The 15,852-nt window shown below is 43.4% G+C and overlaps 1 protein-coding gene across 3 annotated transcripts in view; it reads left to right on the top strand.

Annotated features, from left to right (window-relative positions):
• Positions 1–15,852, top strand: part of AP3B1 (adaptor related protein complex 3 subunit beta 1) — a 343,754-nt gene that overhangs the window by 41,575 nt on the left and 286,327 nt on the right. For all 3 annotated transcript variants that reach the window (XM_084629231.1, XM_084629233.1, XM_084629232.1), the window contains exons 2-3: positions 2,329–2,404; positions 8,048–8,122. In XM_084629231.1, coding sequence (XP_084485357.1) covers positions 2,329–2,404; positions 8,048–8,122 — 151 coding nt within the window. The remainder of the gene's footprint in view (positions 1–2,328; positions 2,405–8,047; positions 8,123–15,852) is intronic.

Below are 15,852 nucleotides of genomic sequence, written 5' to 3' on the forward strand. Positions count from 1 at the left end.
GAAGCATATTTGAAACAAATACAGACTTCGTAGAAAGATTTCTGAAACAATCAGTTTACTTGAGACTGCACAAAAGAGAGATGTAAGCAAAATAAGGAACACCTGCACATAATTCCCTGCCTCAGTTTCCTCAACACTCTTCAGTGTTTTTTGGGATTTGGGTCAATTTTTTTTCAGTGTTCCAAGTCCCCTTTTCTGGTCTGCAATCCACCAGCTCCTTCAAATCATGGAGTCTCCTCCCTGATCCCTGTAGCTAGCTTTCTTCAGCTATGTCTGGTCCAACAATCAAAAAGCTCCCTCTCCTTCTGAAATGTGCCACTTTGTGTTCCCCTTTGTCGAACCTCTCAGTTTACGTGGTTTTAAAGGACTGTACCTATACTTCTGTTCCTTTGTTCCTCTTCTGTGAAATTTTACACTCCAGGTCTCTAGAAGAGAAAGGCGAGAGCTGCTTTCACGTAGGTTGTAGCTACCTCTTAGTTCCTCCAGGGCCTGAATTATTCACTTCTTGATAATCCTTAGTAACTGTCTCATTCAGAGGCATGCAGTGTAATTGTAGCCATGTTGGTGCCAGGATATTAACGAGACAAGATGGGTGAGATAATTTTTATTAGACCAACATCTGTTGGTGAGAGAGACCAGCCTTTGAGCCACAGGGAGATCTTCTTTGGGAGAGGTACTCCCTGCCTCACAACAAAAAGCATGCTGGAACAGATAATTTTGCATAAGTAGTTAGCACATATCCTAAGGGATCATTCAAGGTAGGGTGGCCTGTTAACACCTCTGCAGTCAGGACAAAAAAAGTGGGTCAGTGGGTTACAGATTGTTGTAATAAGTTGTAAATCCGGTGTCTCTGTTCAGTCCATAAATAATGAATTTAAGTGCCCAGGCTTGTCTTTTGAAAGCTTTGTGCAGGTTTCCTTTGTGAAAAATGTTCACTTACAGGTGATAGGATGTTTTTGTGTTTTATCATTTTCCTGTGCGATTTCATTCAAACCATCCATAGAGATTGTCTGGTTTCATCCCATAGTTGTTGTTGAGGGGGCATTTAGTGCACTGGATGAGGTGTACCACATGTTGTGATAGGCATGTGTAAAATCCATGGATCTTGAAAGGTGTTCTGTTGGGGAATGTTGATCATTGTAGCAGTGGACATATGTCTGCAGGTTTTGCACCTGTTGTTTTGGCAGGGTGTTGTGCTACTTTGAGTTGGTGTGTCCTGGTCTGTGGGGAGCTTGTTTGAAGGCCAGAAGTGGGTGTTCAGGAAAGATTTCTTTCAGGATGTGGTCCCCATCAAGTATGGGTTTTAGTTGTTTGATGATGCCCTGTATAGGTTCTATTATGGGATGCTATGTGTGGTCAAAGGGGGTTTTGTTTGTGTATTGAAGATGATTCTGTCTGGGTATTTGAGTGGCCCGTTGGTTCAGAAGTTGATGCTTGGGCACCTCTGTGTGTCTTCTTAGCACAAGGAGTTTCTCTGGAAAGAGGTTTACTCACTCGATGCTACCTACTTGATTTCAAGGAGTTAATTTTCATAAAAACTTCTCATGTTTCTCATATTTTCTGAAGGGGGTGTGTGTGTGTGTGTGGTGATGGAGGGGGACTGCAAATCAGTGGAGTCTGGAAGGGTGCCGGATACTTGGTAATGGAGAAGGGAGCTTGTCTCCAGTTGAAATCCAGACCAGAGGGAAAATTAGTCTGGCATTTCTACGGTATTTTAAATTAGGTGGTGGTCATTATAGATCCTAGAAGAGGAGGTGTCAACATCAGACAATCAGATGTGGTGCTAATTAACATCCTTATTGGCAACTTTTGCAAAGAGGCTGGTGACTAATTAATTTGAACTATTGTATCATCTTGAGCTGGGCCTATTGGTCCAGGGTGAGGCCTGCTGGCAGGTTAGTGATGAGGAATCTTGTGCTTTTGCTAGAGTTCAACAAATACTTTGGGTATAGAAGGTTTAATTCTTCATAGCTATCAATCTGTCATTTTTCAGAGCAATGGTTGGTACAATTTAAAAGGGATGGGGAACACTTCGCATTCGTTATTACTAAAATGCAGTAATAATATGTAACTAAAGACTGTTTCCCAAATTGGATGTAATGGTAACATACTAATCATCTTTCAGAGCTTGATTTTGATTGTTACTTCTAGCATTATCTTGTATAAGTGGCAGCTCATCACAGAATTAATAGTTTGAGCAACAAATTTGTCCCATATACTGACTTAATTGTTGCTTCTTGAAAACCAGTTTTATAAGACCATAAAATGATGCTTTTGATTTACAGTATTGAATTTTCTAATCCTTTTTTTTCTTAACTTCCACTGTAGGAATGAAGACCTAAAGCAAATGTTGGAAAGTAATAAAGATTATGCTAAGTTGGATGCTATGAAAAGGATTGTTGGGGTATGTGAAATACAAAGATTTTTTTTTATTTTTTTATTTTTATTTTTTTTGCCAATACATGTTAATGCTGGTTTCTCTCTTTGACTCCTTCACTACAGTATTTTAATATGTAAATAGTTTGAAAAGCTAGGGTGAAATGCTATTTTCTTTAAATATCAAGATGGAAAATTTAAAATGGATACAAGTACACAAATATTTCAATGACAGATGTGTGAAATGTTTCTATAAATGTGTAGAGCTGTGATATAAAAATGTAGGTATTGACTGTATTCTCCTTATTGTTAATGTCGCACAACTCCTATTTATGTCAAAGAAACACTCCAGTTATTTTTCTCAGATGAGTAGTCTGAAAAGCTGAAGGTGTTTCTTACTTGGAGTAAACTGAGAAATATATTTGAAATGTTTTTAACTTTATTTTTTGCAAATGATTATCAATCCACTATGTAATTTTCCCCCTAAAATATAAATAACTTTTTAAATTGACATTTGAGTCTACTGCATCAGGTTTCAATTTAAGTTTAAAAAGTGGAACTGGCATCCAGTTTATTAGCAATTTATGCTTAATATTAAACAAGCAATATAGGTTTTTTGAGTGTTTAAACCTGAATTACAAAAGTTTAAAAACTCATCTGTATACCTGTACATGAGATTCCCAAAACCGCTGAGTGTAAAGAGGTTAGACGTTTTACTATGCTTGCTAAAGGTCTGCATTGGTATTTACAGTTGAGGTTAAGATTGCTCATTTAGGGGACAGAGGGAAATGACTTTTTCCTAGCCTAGACAAGGGCCAGGACTTCTGGATTTCAGAGTAACAGCCGTGTTAGTCTGTATTCGCAAAAAGAAAAGGAGTACTTGTGGCACCTTAGAGACTAACCAGTTTATTTGAGCATAAGCTTTCGTGAGCTACAGCTCACTTCATCGGATGCATACTGTGGAAACGCCTGATGGAGTGTTTGATCAAACGCTGTATTGTGGAAATGCTGACGTACTCTCACCTTGATAAGGTGACGAATTATAACATATGATCTGAATCATGGAACTAGATAACCCACTCTAGCGTTTGATCAAACACTCCACCAGGAGTTTCCACAGTATGCATCCGATGAAGTGAGCTGTAGCTCACGAAAGCTTATGCTCAAATAAACTGGTTAGTCTCTAAGGTGCCACAAGTCCTCCTTTTCTTTTTACAAATATTCAGAGGCAGTATATTATACAAAACTGTTTCTTTTGTTTTACTACCACTTGCTCATTTTGAAAGAGGACTACTGTTTCTATCAGTAACTTCCTACAATCCACCTCAAAAGAGTGAATCCCTATTTCCCCCAAAAATGGTGATTAAAGGTGCTAGAGTTCTTGAAGCCTCAACCGTCAGAGGCTCAGAATATCTGTCCTTTTCCATTGAGGCATGTTGCAAAGAGCTTTATGTAGGTGAACATAAGCTTAAGGTCTAAACTGGAGGCAAGAGTTGGCTGAGGTGTAGGTGACAGATGATGTTAAAATTATATTGTCAAAGGCACTCTGAGCACAGGAACAGTCTTGTTCTGACTTTGTTGGCACTTCAGAAAGAGAGCAATAAAACTAAGTTTACTTTCAATTAGTAAAAAAAAAAAATAATAGAAATTTGATTAAATAGGGTGTTCATATCACAAGTGATGGTTTTTTAATCTTCAAATACACGTTAATGCAGTAAAAATAACTTTGAGAATCATAGAGGTTTACAAGATTACAAAGAATTGCTATTTAGGAAAATTTAGATGTATATGACAACTAATATTTATAAATGCATTCTGTAAAATAACATCTTAATATTTCTTTTAAAAATCTGACTGAACCCCATGACAACCAATGTAATCTCCCTTGCAGCTTCAGTAATAATCTTCCTGCTATCCTTATACTTGTCACCCCAAGGAAAAACTTGTGGAGAATATTTGAAGCTTGCAGTGTCCTGAAAGCGGCCTGAGCCTAGATTTGGAAAGATTTGGAGCTAGCAAACAAGTTCAAGTGTTTAGTACCCCTCTTGGAGAAACTTCTACTACCTGCCCCCTTACTACCAATTTTTTTATACAGAAAATAAAAAAAAAATTAAAAAAACCAGAAACCTAATGTGTTGCATCACATGTACAGCATCTGTGTTGAACAGAAATGTGCACAGGACAGCATACAGGCATGGAGTTCCATCCTGCGTTCCTTGCAACATACTCAACTCCTGGTGCCTTCAGTAGGAGCTTTGGGTATACAAGACATACAGGTTTTGAGCTCCTAATAGCTATGCATAGCAGCTAAATTGGTATGATTAGACCTTAGTCCTGGAAACCCCTATTATATTCTTTTGAGCTAATGATCCATGAACTAAAGAGACTTTACACTCATCATTATTAATGAGTCAAAATACATACTTTTAAAAGATATTAAATGCATATCTACATGGTACACTGGAGCTATTATGGTTGGTCTGTTAAATAATGCAAGTTACATATATATTTTCTTGATAGGCTGTAACTATGTGGTAACAGTTCAAAACTAGATGATCAACCATATCTTTTTGCAAACTCTTTTCATAGCAAGTTGTTTGATGTCTTAGTAGTAATAATACTTAGCTCTCATATAGTGCTTTTCATCAGTAGATCTTGCCTCTTTAATGACCAGATGGGAACAGAATTTATTTCTTGTCTGGTCATTTGTCATTAAAACCACAGCCCTGACAACCCACTCACCTTGTGAGAAGGACCCCTTTACATGGGCTCTTCTAGCTAAGATACTGGACAGAGGAGGTTCCAGAAATCCACCCTTCACTGTCTCTCAGAAATGGAACATGATTTAACCTCTCCGGGATGTTCTGTTTTAAATTCCCAGTGTTAAACAACAGGGTTGTAGTAAAATAAAATTTAAGATGAGAGAATTGGATTAAAATAAAATGGTATGCATGGCATCTAGTCTTCAACTCTGCAAAAGTTGGCTATATCTAGGGCCCGACCAAATTCACGGCCATGAAAAACACGTCACGGACTGTGCAATCTGGTCTTTTGTGTGCTTTTACCCTATACTGTACCAATTTTATGGGGGAGACCGGAGTTTCTCAAATTGGAGGTCCTGACCCAAAAGGGAGTTGCAGGGGGAGCCACAAGGTTATTTTAGGGGGATCATGGTATTGCCACCCTTACTTCTGTGCTGCCTTCTGAACTGGGTGGCCAGAAAGCAGAGTCTGTTGGCTGGGCATCCAGCTCTGAAGGCAGTGCCCAGGCAGCAGCAGCGCAGAAGTAAGGGTGGCAATGCCATACCATACCATCTTACTTCTGCACTGCTGCCTTCAGAGCTGGGCGGCTGCTGACTGAGGGCCCAGCTCTGCAGGCAGCAGTGCAGAAGTAAGGATGGCAATACCATAGCATGCCATCCTTACTTCTGCGCTGCTGCTGGCGGTGGCTCTGCCGTCAGAGCCGGGCTCTTCTGGCCACCTAGTTCTGAAGGCAGTGCTGCCACTTGCAGCAGCGCAGAAGTAAGGGTAACAGTATCACAACCCCCCTTACAATAACTTTGCAAAACTCTTCACCCCTCTCCCCCCAAGTCCTTTTTGGGTCAGGACCTCTACAACTACAAACCGTGAAATTTCAGACTAAAATAACTGAAATCATGAAATGTACAATTTTTAAAATACTGTGACCGTGAAATTGACTGAAATGGACCGTAAATTTGGTAGGGCCCTAACTATGTATTGTATTTTCTCTAACATTATCCTTTCCTCTCCAGCTTCTTCTTTTTTCCCTGACCCCTTTGTAATACGCTGCATATTTGAGACATTGCTCTTGTCCTCCTCCCTTTATAGTCTGACAGTTTCCCCCCCCCCCTTTTATTTTTACGCATTCTAGTCATCTTATAAAGCATGTGGGTCTAAGTTACATAAGCATTTCAACAATGTGTAATGTTTGCTCTCAGATAAGAACATAAGAATGGGCATACTGGGTCAGACCAATGGCCCATCTAGCCCAGTATCCTGTCTTCTAACAGTGGCCGGTGCCACATGCTTCAGAGGGAATGAACAGAACAGGGCGGTTATCAAGTGATTTGTACTGGTGTCCAGTCCCAGCATCTGGCAGTCAGAGGCTTGGGGACTCCCAGAGTATTGGGTTGCATCCCTGACTATCTTGGGTAATAGTCATTGGTGGATCTATCCTCCATGAACTTATCTAATTCTTTTTTTTAACCCAATTATATTTTTGGCCTTCACAACATTCCCTAGCAATGGGTTCCACAGGTTGACTGTACATTGTGTGAAGAAGTACTTCCTTATGTTTGTGTTAAACCTGCTGCCTATTAAATTCGTTGGGTGACCCATAGTTCTTGTGTTGTGTGAGGGGGTAAATAAAACTTCTTTCCCCCGCGCCATTCATGATTTTACAGACTTCTTGATTTTTTTTGTACCATCTAGAGTCAGGGTGAGCAGGGGGTATTTGATAGCTGTTGCCTGTCATCTGCCAATATTCCACTATATAGCTTCGGATTTCCTGTCTGCAGAATCTGACATTTTTGAGTGTCCCTTTGATATTTTGTCCACCTTTAGTCAACCAGTCAGGGTGACTGGATCCTGGTTTAAATGTCTCTTGTCGCTGGCTGAAGGTATTTAACCTTGGTCCATCTCCCTGTCTACCTTGCATCGGAACTTAAAAACAGAGCTCAAATGTTTTTAACTTTCACATTATTTCTACTTGGCTATGAATTACTGAAAGCTTAATACCTATCTATTACAATGTTAAAAATGATTCTCCCTGAATTTGCTGATCCAGTGGAGATGGGAATTTTACAACTTCTTCACATATGAAAATATTTAGCTTCATGAATAGCTCCTTAAAAAAGAAGAGTAACAGAAGTGAGGGATTAAAACTAAACTGTACTTAAGTGTCACAATTAATTTAATCTGTAATTACAGTATCAAGTGAGAAGGCAAACTAAAATAAATGTAGAAAGTAAATTTGAATAATTGTTAATTCTTTACTGGAAAGATATTTGAGTTTCATGAGCTGCGCACACACCCCCTTCACACATTGGCTGTGGTGCTGTGCATCAAAACCTGTATGCTCTTACCCAACAAAATAACACAACCATTTTTCTGGTATTGTACTTCAGTACTCATAAGTCAGACTTTTTTCCTTTTGTGCAAACCCTTGCTTGAGGATTTTTTTCATTTAGGTGCAGTGTGCCAGGCAGTCTTACTTATTCTTGTGTAAACTCTGAATGTAACATCTACTTCACAGTATTTTTACTCTTTTTTGTGCACTAAAATCTAACTCTTATGGGAAACCTTCATAAAACTTGTTCATAATATACTCTGGTTTAGTTTTGGCTTTTTATTTTTGAAAATATATCTTGAAATTGCCAGCCTGAAAAAGCTGTCAATGCCTAAGTGACTTAAAAAAAATTGCAACTTTTGAATGTCAAAATCCAGTTTCTGTATTTCTTAATACAGTGCAAGGTACTGAAATTCCTGCCCTGCTCAAGGTGATGGTGTTCCCTTTACTGGCGCAAAGCAACTGGCTGGCAATCAAGTAAAGGAGACTGTTTGTTTATTTTTTACATTTTATTCAAAGACAGGTTGGAAAAACAGGGCCAAAATGTTTTTTAACTATTAATGATATGATCCTTCTCTTTCAGATGATTGCTAAGGGGAAGAATGCATCTGAGTTGTTTCCAGCTGTTGTGAAGAATGTGGCCAGTAAAAATATTGAGGTACTCTTAAAAAGAACACACAAAAATGTACTATTACGGAAGATATTTTTGTTATAAAAGTACCACTTAGTTTTCACTTTAGTGTAAATCACAAAATACCTTTAAGTTGTATTTTACTAGAATTCACCAAAGCTTAATCTTAGTGGGAGCCTTGTAGAAATAGTATAATCTGGGTATCTGAGATAAGGAAATGTACAGTATTGAGCCTAGTTTTCTTGTAGTGGTTTGGTGGGGGAGTGAATTTTTATAACTGTGAAAATAATCCTTAAAGAACAAATTCAAGAAGTTTTGTAGTTTGTGGTATATGTTTCTAAGAGTGCTTTGTAAATAACCTAACTAGCCTTTGGTAACTGTCTCTGCAAAAAGGCCCAGGATAGAGTGGACATAGACTGATCTATTTTCTCACCACAAAAAGTGTTTGTTGTAGAGCAGGGGTGAGACACTGGAGAGAAGCTTGCCCTTTGCCAGTGGTGTACTACATGTGTTCTGTAAACAGAGAGGTTCAGTGTGCACGATTATCAAAAAAGTATCTTCAATAACCTTTACATTTACTTCACAAAAGCTATTTTTAACTTCATTAAATAAGTTTCTCTGAAATTGCTGACCAATGCAAATTTGGTGTTGAAATGCCTTGTTAGAATAATAATTTCTGGTCTGCAAACAGTTTTTGTTGTTAATTATTAAAAAGCTAGATCTAATCATTCTTCTTTGAGCATTAGTGCAGACTCTCATACTTGGGCATGTAAATTTGTAGTCTACGCCTGGCCAGGAATCCCTTGGAAGGATATAACTGTTGAGGGGCCACGTAGGTATCTTCTTGAGGCAACAAATGTTGTAGTCATGGTTCCTCCTAGGTAACCCTCTCTTCCTTTTAATATCTGAAAAGTAAATTGGAACTAGTGGAAGTTCTTAAGATCAACTTTTATCTACTGTTTCTTTATCTCCTCTAGCTACAACTTATAGAATTCTACATAGTTAAAATTTTGAAAATTTATTTCAGGAGAGCTCTATTTATATTGCCAAGAACTGGCGTCCTTCCCAGGATGGCAGGTTAGGCAAAAAGACTATTTATAGAAGGCTTATCTTGCATCTTCCATGTTCTAATTTCTGGTCCTCATAATGATACTTGGGTGAAGGTCCGTTAACCTGTTTGTACCATATCTACTTGTTGGCCTGTGGTGATCCAAAGTCTCAGGTCTGGTCAATACTGTGAGTTGGAAGCATTTCCAGGTTCCTTTGAAATACCAGCCTCAGAATTCAGAGTTGTAGCCATGTTAGTCTGTAACAGCAAAAACAACGAGGAGTACTTGTGGCACCTTAGAGACTAACAAATTTATTTGGTATAAGCTTTGTGGGCTAAGACCCACTTCATCAGGTGCATGGAGTGGAAAATACAGCAGGAAGGTACATATACATAGTACATGAAAAGATGGGAGTTGCCTTACCAATTCTAATGAGACAATTCATTTAAATTAACTACATGCCTCCAGCTTTCATCCAGACCACATCATACAATCCATTGTCTACAGCCAAGCTCTAAGATACAACTGCATTTGCTCCAATCCCTGAGACAGCGACAAACGCCTACAGGATCTCTATCAAGCGTTCTGAAAGCTACAATACCCACTTGCTGAAGTGAAGAAACAGATTGACAGAGCCAGAAGAGTACTCAGAAGTCGCCTACTACAGGATAAGCCCAACAAAGAAAGTAACAGAATGCCTCTAGCCATCACCTTCAGCCCCCAATTAAAACCTCTCCACCGCATCAAGGATCTAAAACCTATACTGAAGGACGATCCCTCACTCTCACAGATCTTGGGAGGCAGGCCAGTCCTCGCTTACAGACAGCTCCCCAACCTGAAGCAACTACACACCATACAACAAAACACTAACCCAGGAACCTATCCCTGCAGCAAACCCCGTTGCTAACTCTGCCCACATATCTATTCAAGGGAGACCATCAGAGGACCTAACCACATCAGCCATGCCATCAGGGGCTCCTTTATCTGCACATCTACCAATGTGATATTTGTCATCATGTGCCAGCAATGCCCCTCTGCCATGTACATTGGCCAAACCGGACAGTCTCTACGCAAAAGAATAAATGGACACAAATCAGATGTCAAGACTTGTAATATTCAAAAACCAGTCAGAGAACACTTCAGCCCTCCTGGACACTCAATAACAGACTTAAAACTGGCAATTCTTCAAGGAAAAAAAAACTTCAAAAACAGACTCCAATCAGAAACTGCAGAACTGGAATTAATTTGCAAACTGGACACCATCAGATTAGACCTGAATAAAGACTGGGAGTGGATGGGTCACTACAAGAACTAAAAACTAATTTCCCCATGCTAATTTCCCCCCTACTGTTACTCACACCTTCTTGTCAACTGTTGGAAATGGGCCACCCTGGTTACCACTACAAAAGTGATTTTTTCCTCCTGCTGCTAACAGCCCACTTTAATTGAATTGTCCCGTTAGAATTGGTAAGGCAACTCCCATCTTTTCATGTACTATGTGTATATATATCTTCCTACTGTATTTTCCACTCCATGCATCTGATGAAGTGGGTCTTAGCCCACGAAAGTTTATGCCCAAATAAATTTGTTAGGGCATGACTGCACTTGCAGATGTAGAGTGCTGAGAGTTAAACCAGCCCTCGGAGAGTGCAGTAAGGAAAGCGCTGCAGTGTGTTCAAACTGTCAGCTGCAAGCACACTGGTGTTGCCACATTTCTGGCACTTGCAGTGGCATTGGGAGAGGTGCATTATGGGCAGCTATCCCACAGAACACTTCTTCCCATTCTGGTGCTGTGGCTTGTGGAAAGGGGTGTGCGCGCGGAGTATTCTGGATCCTGTCGCAAAGCCCTGTGATGCATCACTTTGCATCCCAACAATCCCTGTTCTTCTGTCCACATTTGGTGCCATCTTTCAACGTTTTTTTTACTGCACGCTCTGTCTTCCCTTTCAGTCGCAGGGATGGAGCCCGAAGTGCTGAGGAATATGCTGAATGAGTCTCGTCAGCACATCACGTTTGGCAGTCGAGTTACTCCTTAAGTTACAAACTGACAGTGAGAAGTCCAACGATGATGTTAACTTGCATGACGCATATGACACAAGATTGCTTGTGGCATTCACGGACATGCTCACCACTGTGGAACGCCTTTTTTGGGCTCGGGAAACAAGCACTGAGTGGTGGGATCACATCGTCATGCAAGTCTGGGATGATGAGCAATGGCTGCAGAACTTTCGGATGAGAAAAGCCACTTTCATGGGACTGTGCGCTGAGCTCGCCCACACCCTGTGGTGCAAGGACTGAGAGCTGCGCTGCCGGTGGAGAAGTGGGTGGCTATTGGAGTCTGGAAGCTGGCAACTCCAGACAGCTACTGATGGGTCGCTAACCAGTTGGGAGTGGGAAAGTCCCAGCCGAACTAACCCACAGCACAAGTCCCACTCGCCAGCTACCCGCAAAGGGCTCAAATGTCAGTGTTTCCAGAGCAAATCTGTTGGGCGTATGGCACCACGGCAGGAAAACGGGACGGATGGACAGCAGGGTGCGGGGGACAGGACGCAGGGAGACCCATGGTGGGGGTGGGGAGAAGCAATAGCCACTGTAGTGGGAGTGCCCATCCTGTGGCACCAGCAGGTGAGGCTTCAGAGGGGCTCCAGTGGTGCCAGGCGAGTTGGGCTGCAGCCCCGGGGCAGGGACTCGGGGCTCCCCAAGCACTGGCCCTGCCCGGCAAGTGCCTTCCTCGAGGCCGCAGAGCGCTGTCCTGGGTCAGCCGGGCTCCCGCTCAGCGCGTGCCCACCACCCCACTCGCTCTGGGGAGTGGGGCATCGCGGGCTCTAGGCAGGCTCTGTTGGAATCATGTTGATGCAAGTTTGCAGGGCCACTAATCACATCCTGCTCAAAAGAACTGTGACTCTGGGTAACGTGCATGACATTGTGGCTGGCTTTGCACAAATGGGTTTCCCTACCTCTGGAGGGGCGATAGATGGGATGCATATGCCAATTCTGGCACCAGCCCACCTAGCCTCTGAGTACGATAATTGGAAGGGGTATTTCTCTGTAGTTCTCCAGGATCACTGTGGGTGTTGCACTGACATTAACGCAGGCTGGCCTGGAAAGGTGCATGATGCATACATCTTTGGGAACGCTGGCCTGTTCAGGAAGCTGCAAGCTGGGACTTGCTTCCCAGACCAGAAGATCACTGTACGGGAAGTCGAAATGGCCATTGTCATCTTTGGAGACTCCGCTTACTTTAATGCTGTGGCTCATGAAACCCTACACAGGGAGCCTTGACAGCCGCAAGGAGCGGTTCAACAACAGGCTGAGTCGGTGCAGAACGACTGTGGAGTGTGCTTTTGGCCATTTAAAGGGCCACCGGCGCTGTCTGTATGGGAAGCTGGACCTGGCCGACGACAACATCCCCGCGGTTATATCCGTGTGCTGTACCCTCAATAACATTTGTGAAGGGAAGGGTGAAAGATTCACTCAGGCATGGAACTTGGAGGTTCAACACCTGGAGTGCTGAATTTGAGCAACCAGAGAGCAGGGCTATTAGAGGGGCCCAGTGCGTGGCTGCAACAATTAGGGATGCCTTGAGGGAGCAATTTGAGGCTGAAAGCCACCAGTAATGTTTGGTGCCCTGCACGGGAGTGAAGAGTGGTGGTTCCAATGTTAGTATGAATCTGTTTTTGCTACGCTGACTTGCACTGCCTGTTGCTTTCCTGGGTTAAGGTATCTTTTACTTAATGCAATAATAAAGAATGGTTTCAAAGCCAAAAAATCCATTTATTGAAAAGAAACAACTGCTTGGGAAACAGAAAGGGAAAGGGGGTGGGGAGCAGTTCAATCACAGATTTGCGTATATCTTGTTCTTGTACTCTGCCTTCCTGTCTGGAGTACTGTGCAATGAGTGCTGCACTTCAGGCTGGCTAAAATGCATGGTGATGGGGTTGAGTGCAGTGGGTAAGGGTCATAGTTTGCAGGGCTGGGTGGTGAAGCTACAGGTGTTGGAGGCAGCTGGTGGCAATAAGAACCCAGATGTTGGGAAAAGTGGGTTGGAGGTGATGTGGGCACAAGGGAAAGAGTTTTGGGACAAGGGCTGCAGTGGGGGGCGGGCACGGTAGTGCTCTGCCTGCATGGCTACGAGTGCCTGTATCAAGTGTGCTTGGTGCTCCATAATGCTTAGCAGCTGGCGTTCTGCATTCTGCTGGCAGACCCTCCTTTCACTCTCCCGCCACTCCTGTGCCTTTTGATTTTCATTAAGGGACTTCTGCATTACTTCATGCAGCATATCCTCTTTGCTTCTATGTGGCTTCTTCCTAATTCTTTGGAGTCTTTCGGCCGGTGATAACCCGGGTGGCTGAGATCTCAAGATTGCATCTGTAAAGGCAAAATGCAACACTTAACAGTGGCAGCATTGTTCACACCAGACCATTGATTCACCCGTACTTAAAGACCAGCACAGTCTACACGATAGCAGAATTTACCCATCCCAAAGTGAGTGCACATAACCCACGGGAACCCCAAAATGGTGAGTAAGCACAGGGGCAAGGGTGACTGATTATTTCATGGCTGTACTGTCGTCTGGGTTTCTGTGCCTTGGGGAGAGCTAACGGCTGCAGGGGCCCCTATACTGAACACTGTCCCCTCGTTTTCCACAGGAGTTCGTCCTGGAAGATATCTCGCTGCTGAGGGTGACCTGGGAAGCAAGGGAGGGTCTTTTACCACAATGTGGCTTCCGCCCTGGCCCATATGCAGCAATGGTCCTCCGCCCCTCAGGGCACAGTGACGCGGACATGTTAGCTTTTTTGGGACAAGGAGTACAGTAGCTCTGCTAAGGAACCTGCGCAAGCGCATTGCCCAGCTTCTGTATGAGACCTTTGAAGAGATCCCTGAGGCCGATTACTGTGATGTGAGAGAGCACATCAATGCCCTATTCTGCATTTAGGCATGCATGCAGCCCTAACCCTCCTCGCCCCAAGAACAACTTCCTTCCCAAAATAAAAACCACTTACCGGACACCTCCTCTGGTGTTTGTTCTCCCCCAAGCACCGGCTGCTGCGACTGGCTACCTTAGAATCATAGAATATCAGGGTTGGAAGGGACCTCAGGAGGTCATCTAGTCCAACCCTCTGCTCAAAGCAGGACCCGATCCCCAATTAAATCATTAAACCTTCCTCCTGGTTTGAGATCAGCTCCTGGCTGCATGCATCTAGGGATGCTGGGGTCTCTCCCTCCTCCTCAACACTCTCGCTCCCGCTTTCCTCCTCCTCCTGTCTTGTTGAACTGGGCTTGGAAGTGTTCATGGTGGTCCTTGGGGTGGAGGTGGAGTCACCCCCAAGTATTGCGTTCAACTCTTTGTACAAACGGCAGGTTGCGGGGGCAGCGGTGGTTTGGCTAGCAGGCTTTGTGGTAGGCATTCTGCAGCTCCTTCAATTTTAACCCTGCACTGCAGTGCATCGCGGTCATGGCCCTTTTCCATCATGCCCCTGGATATCTGCCCAAAGGTATCATAATTCCTATGGCTGGAGTGCAGCTGGTACTGGACAGCTTCCTCCCCCCAGACACTGATGTGGTCCAGCGCCTCACCATTGCTCCACCACGATTGCCTGGTGCGTGGAGGCATGGTCACCTGGAAAGATTTGTTGAGAGCACTCCATGCCTGGCTGAGCAAACAGGAAGGGGATTTTCAAAATTTCCAGAGAATTTAAAGGGCGGGTCTGACAGTTGGTCACCTGAGGGCAGGGCAGTAGAGTGCAAAGTGATGACCAGAGTGGCTGGAACAGGCATTGTGGGACACTTCTTGAGGCTGCTCAGAGCGCATTAACAGACCAGGGCGTCCACAGTGGTGCCGCGGCACTCCAGCTGGGGCGCAGCAAGCATTATGCCTCTTGTCGAGGTGGATTACCAGGAGCACTCCAGCCGCGGAGTCGGGGCGCTCTACGTGCCTTGTCAGTGTGGACGCATCGTGAGTTAGCGTGCTCAGGGCAGCTTTAGTGCGCTCTAATTCGCAAGTGTAGCCATGCCCTTAGTCTCTAAGGTGCCATAAGTACTCCTTGTTGTTTCAGCCTCAGAATGTATATGTTCGGTGTGGAGAGGGTCTGTATGATCTAGGTGTAAAAGGAGCTCTGACTTTATTCTGCGCTATTACTTCCTGGGATTAAATGACTGTGAGAAGAAAAAAGAGAAGACAGCACAAAAACTTCCTTGGATGAATTTTTAGAAGTAGTGACTCTAATAAGGAACCAGTGCCAAACCTTTGTGCCAGAGCAAGTACTTTATGCTCCTGGACTCTTAAGTGTAGAGGGGAAAATCCATGTTCTTGGTGCCAAAGATTAAGCTCCTGGCTCTGGTGCTTGTTCCTGGTGCTGAGACCAACACTTCAGTGCTACCGCTGATCTTCTACAGTGTTCTGTGCCCAATATTGATGAAATTGAAAGGCAGAAATTGGTACATTCTTTCTTATCATGGGTATCTTTCTCAATTCAGCAAGGCAGAAATCTCTTGCCAGTCACCCCAACATCTGTGTTGGGGCATAGGATTCCTCTGAAGTCAAATATTTAGATCCAGGGAGCCGTATAGACTTTAAGGTCAGAAGGGACCATTATGATTGTCTAGTCCTGTGGTCTCTGAACTGGGGTGCACGAGATGCACCAAGGGGGTGCGTGGCAGCAGGATTGCTGGCGGACGACACTCCGCCGTTTTTGTTTTTCAGCGGCA

The sequence above is a fragment of the Lepidochelys olivacea genome, assembly GCF_965140295.1.
Source record: "Lepidochelys olivacea isolate rLepOli2 genome assembly, chromosome: 5".
In the NCBI taxonomy this organism is placed as follows: domain Eukaryota; kingdom Metazoa; phylum Chordata; order Testudines; family Cheloniidae; genus Lepidochelys; species Lepidochelys olivacea.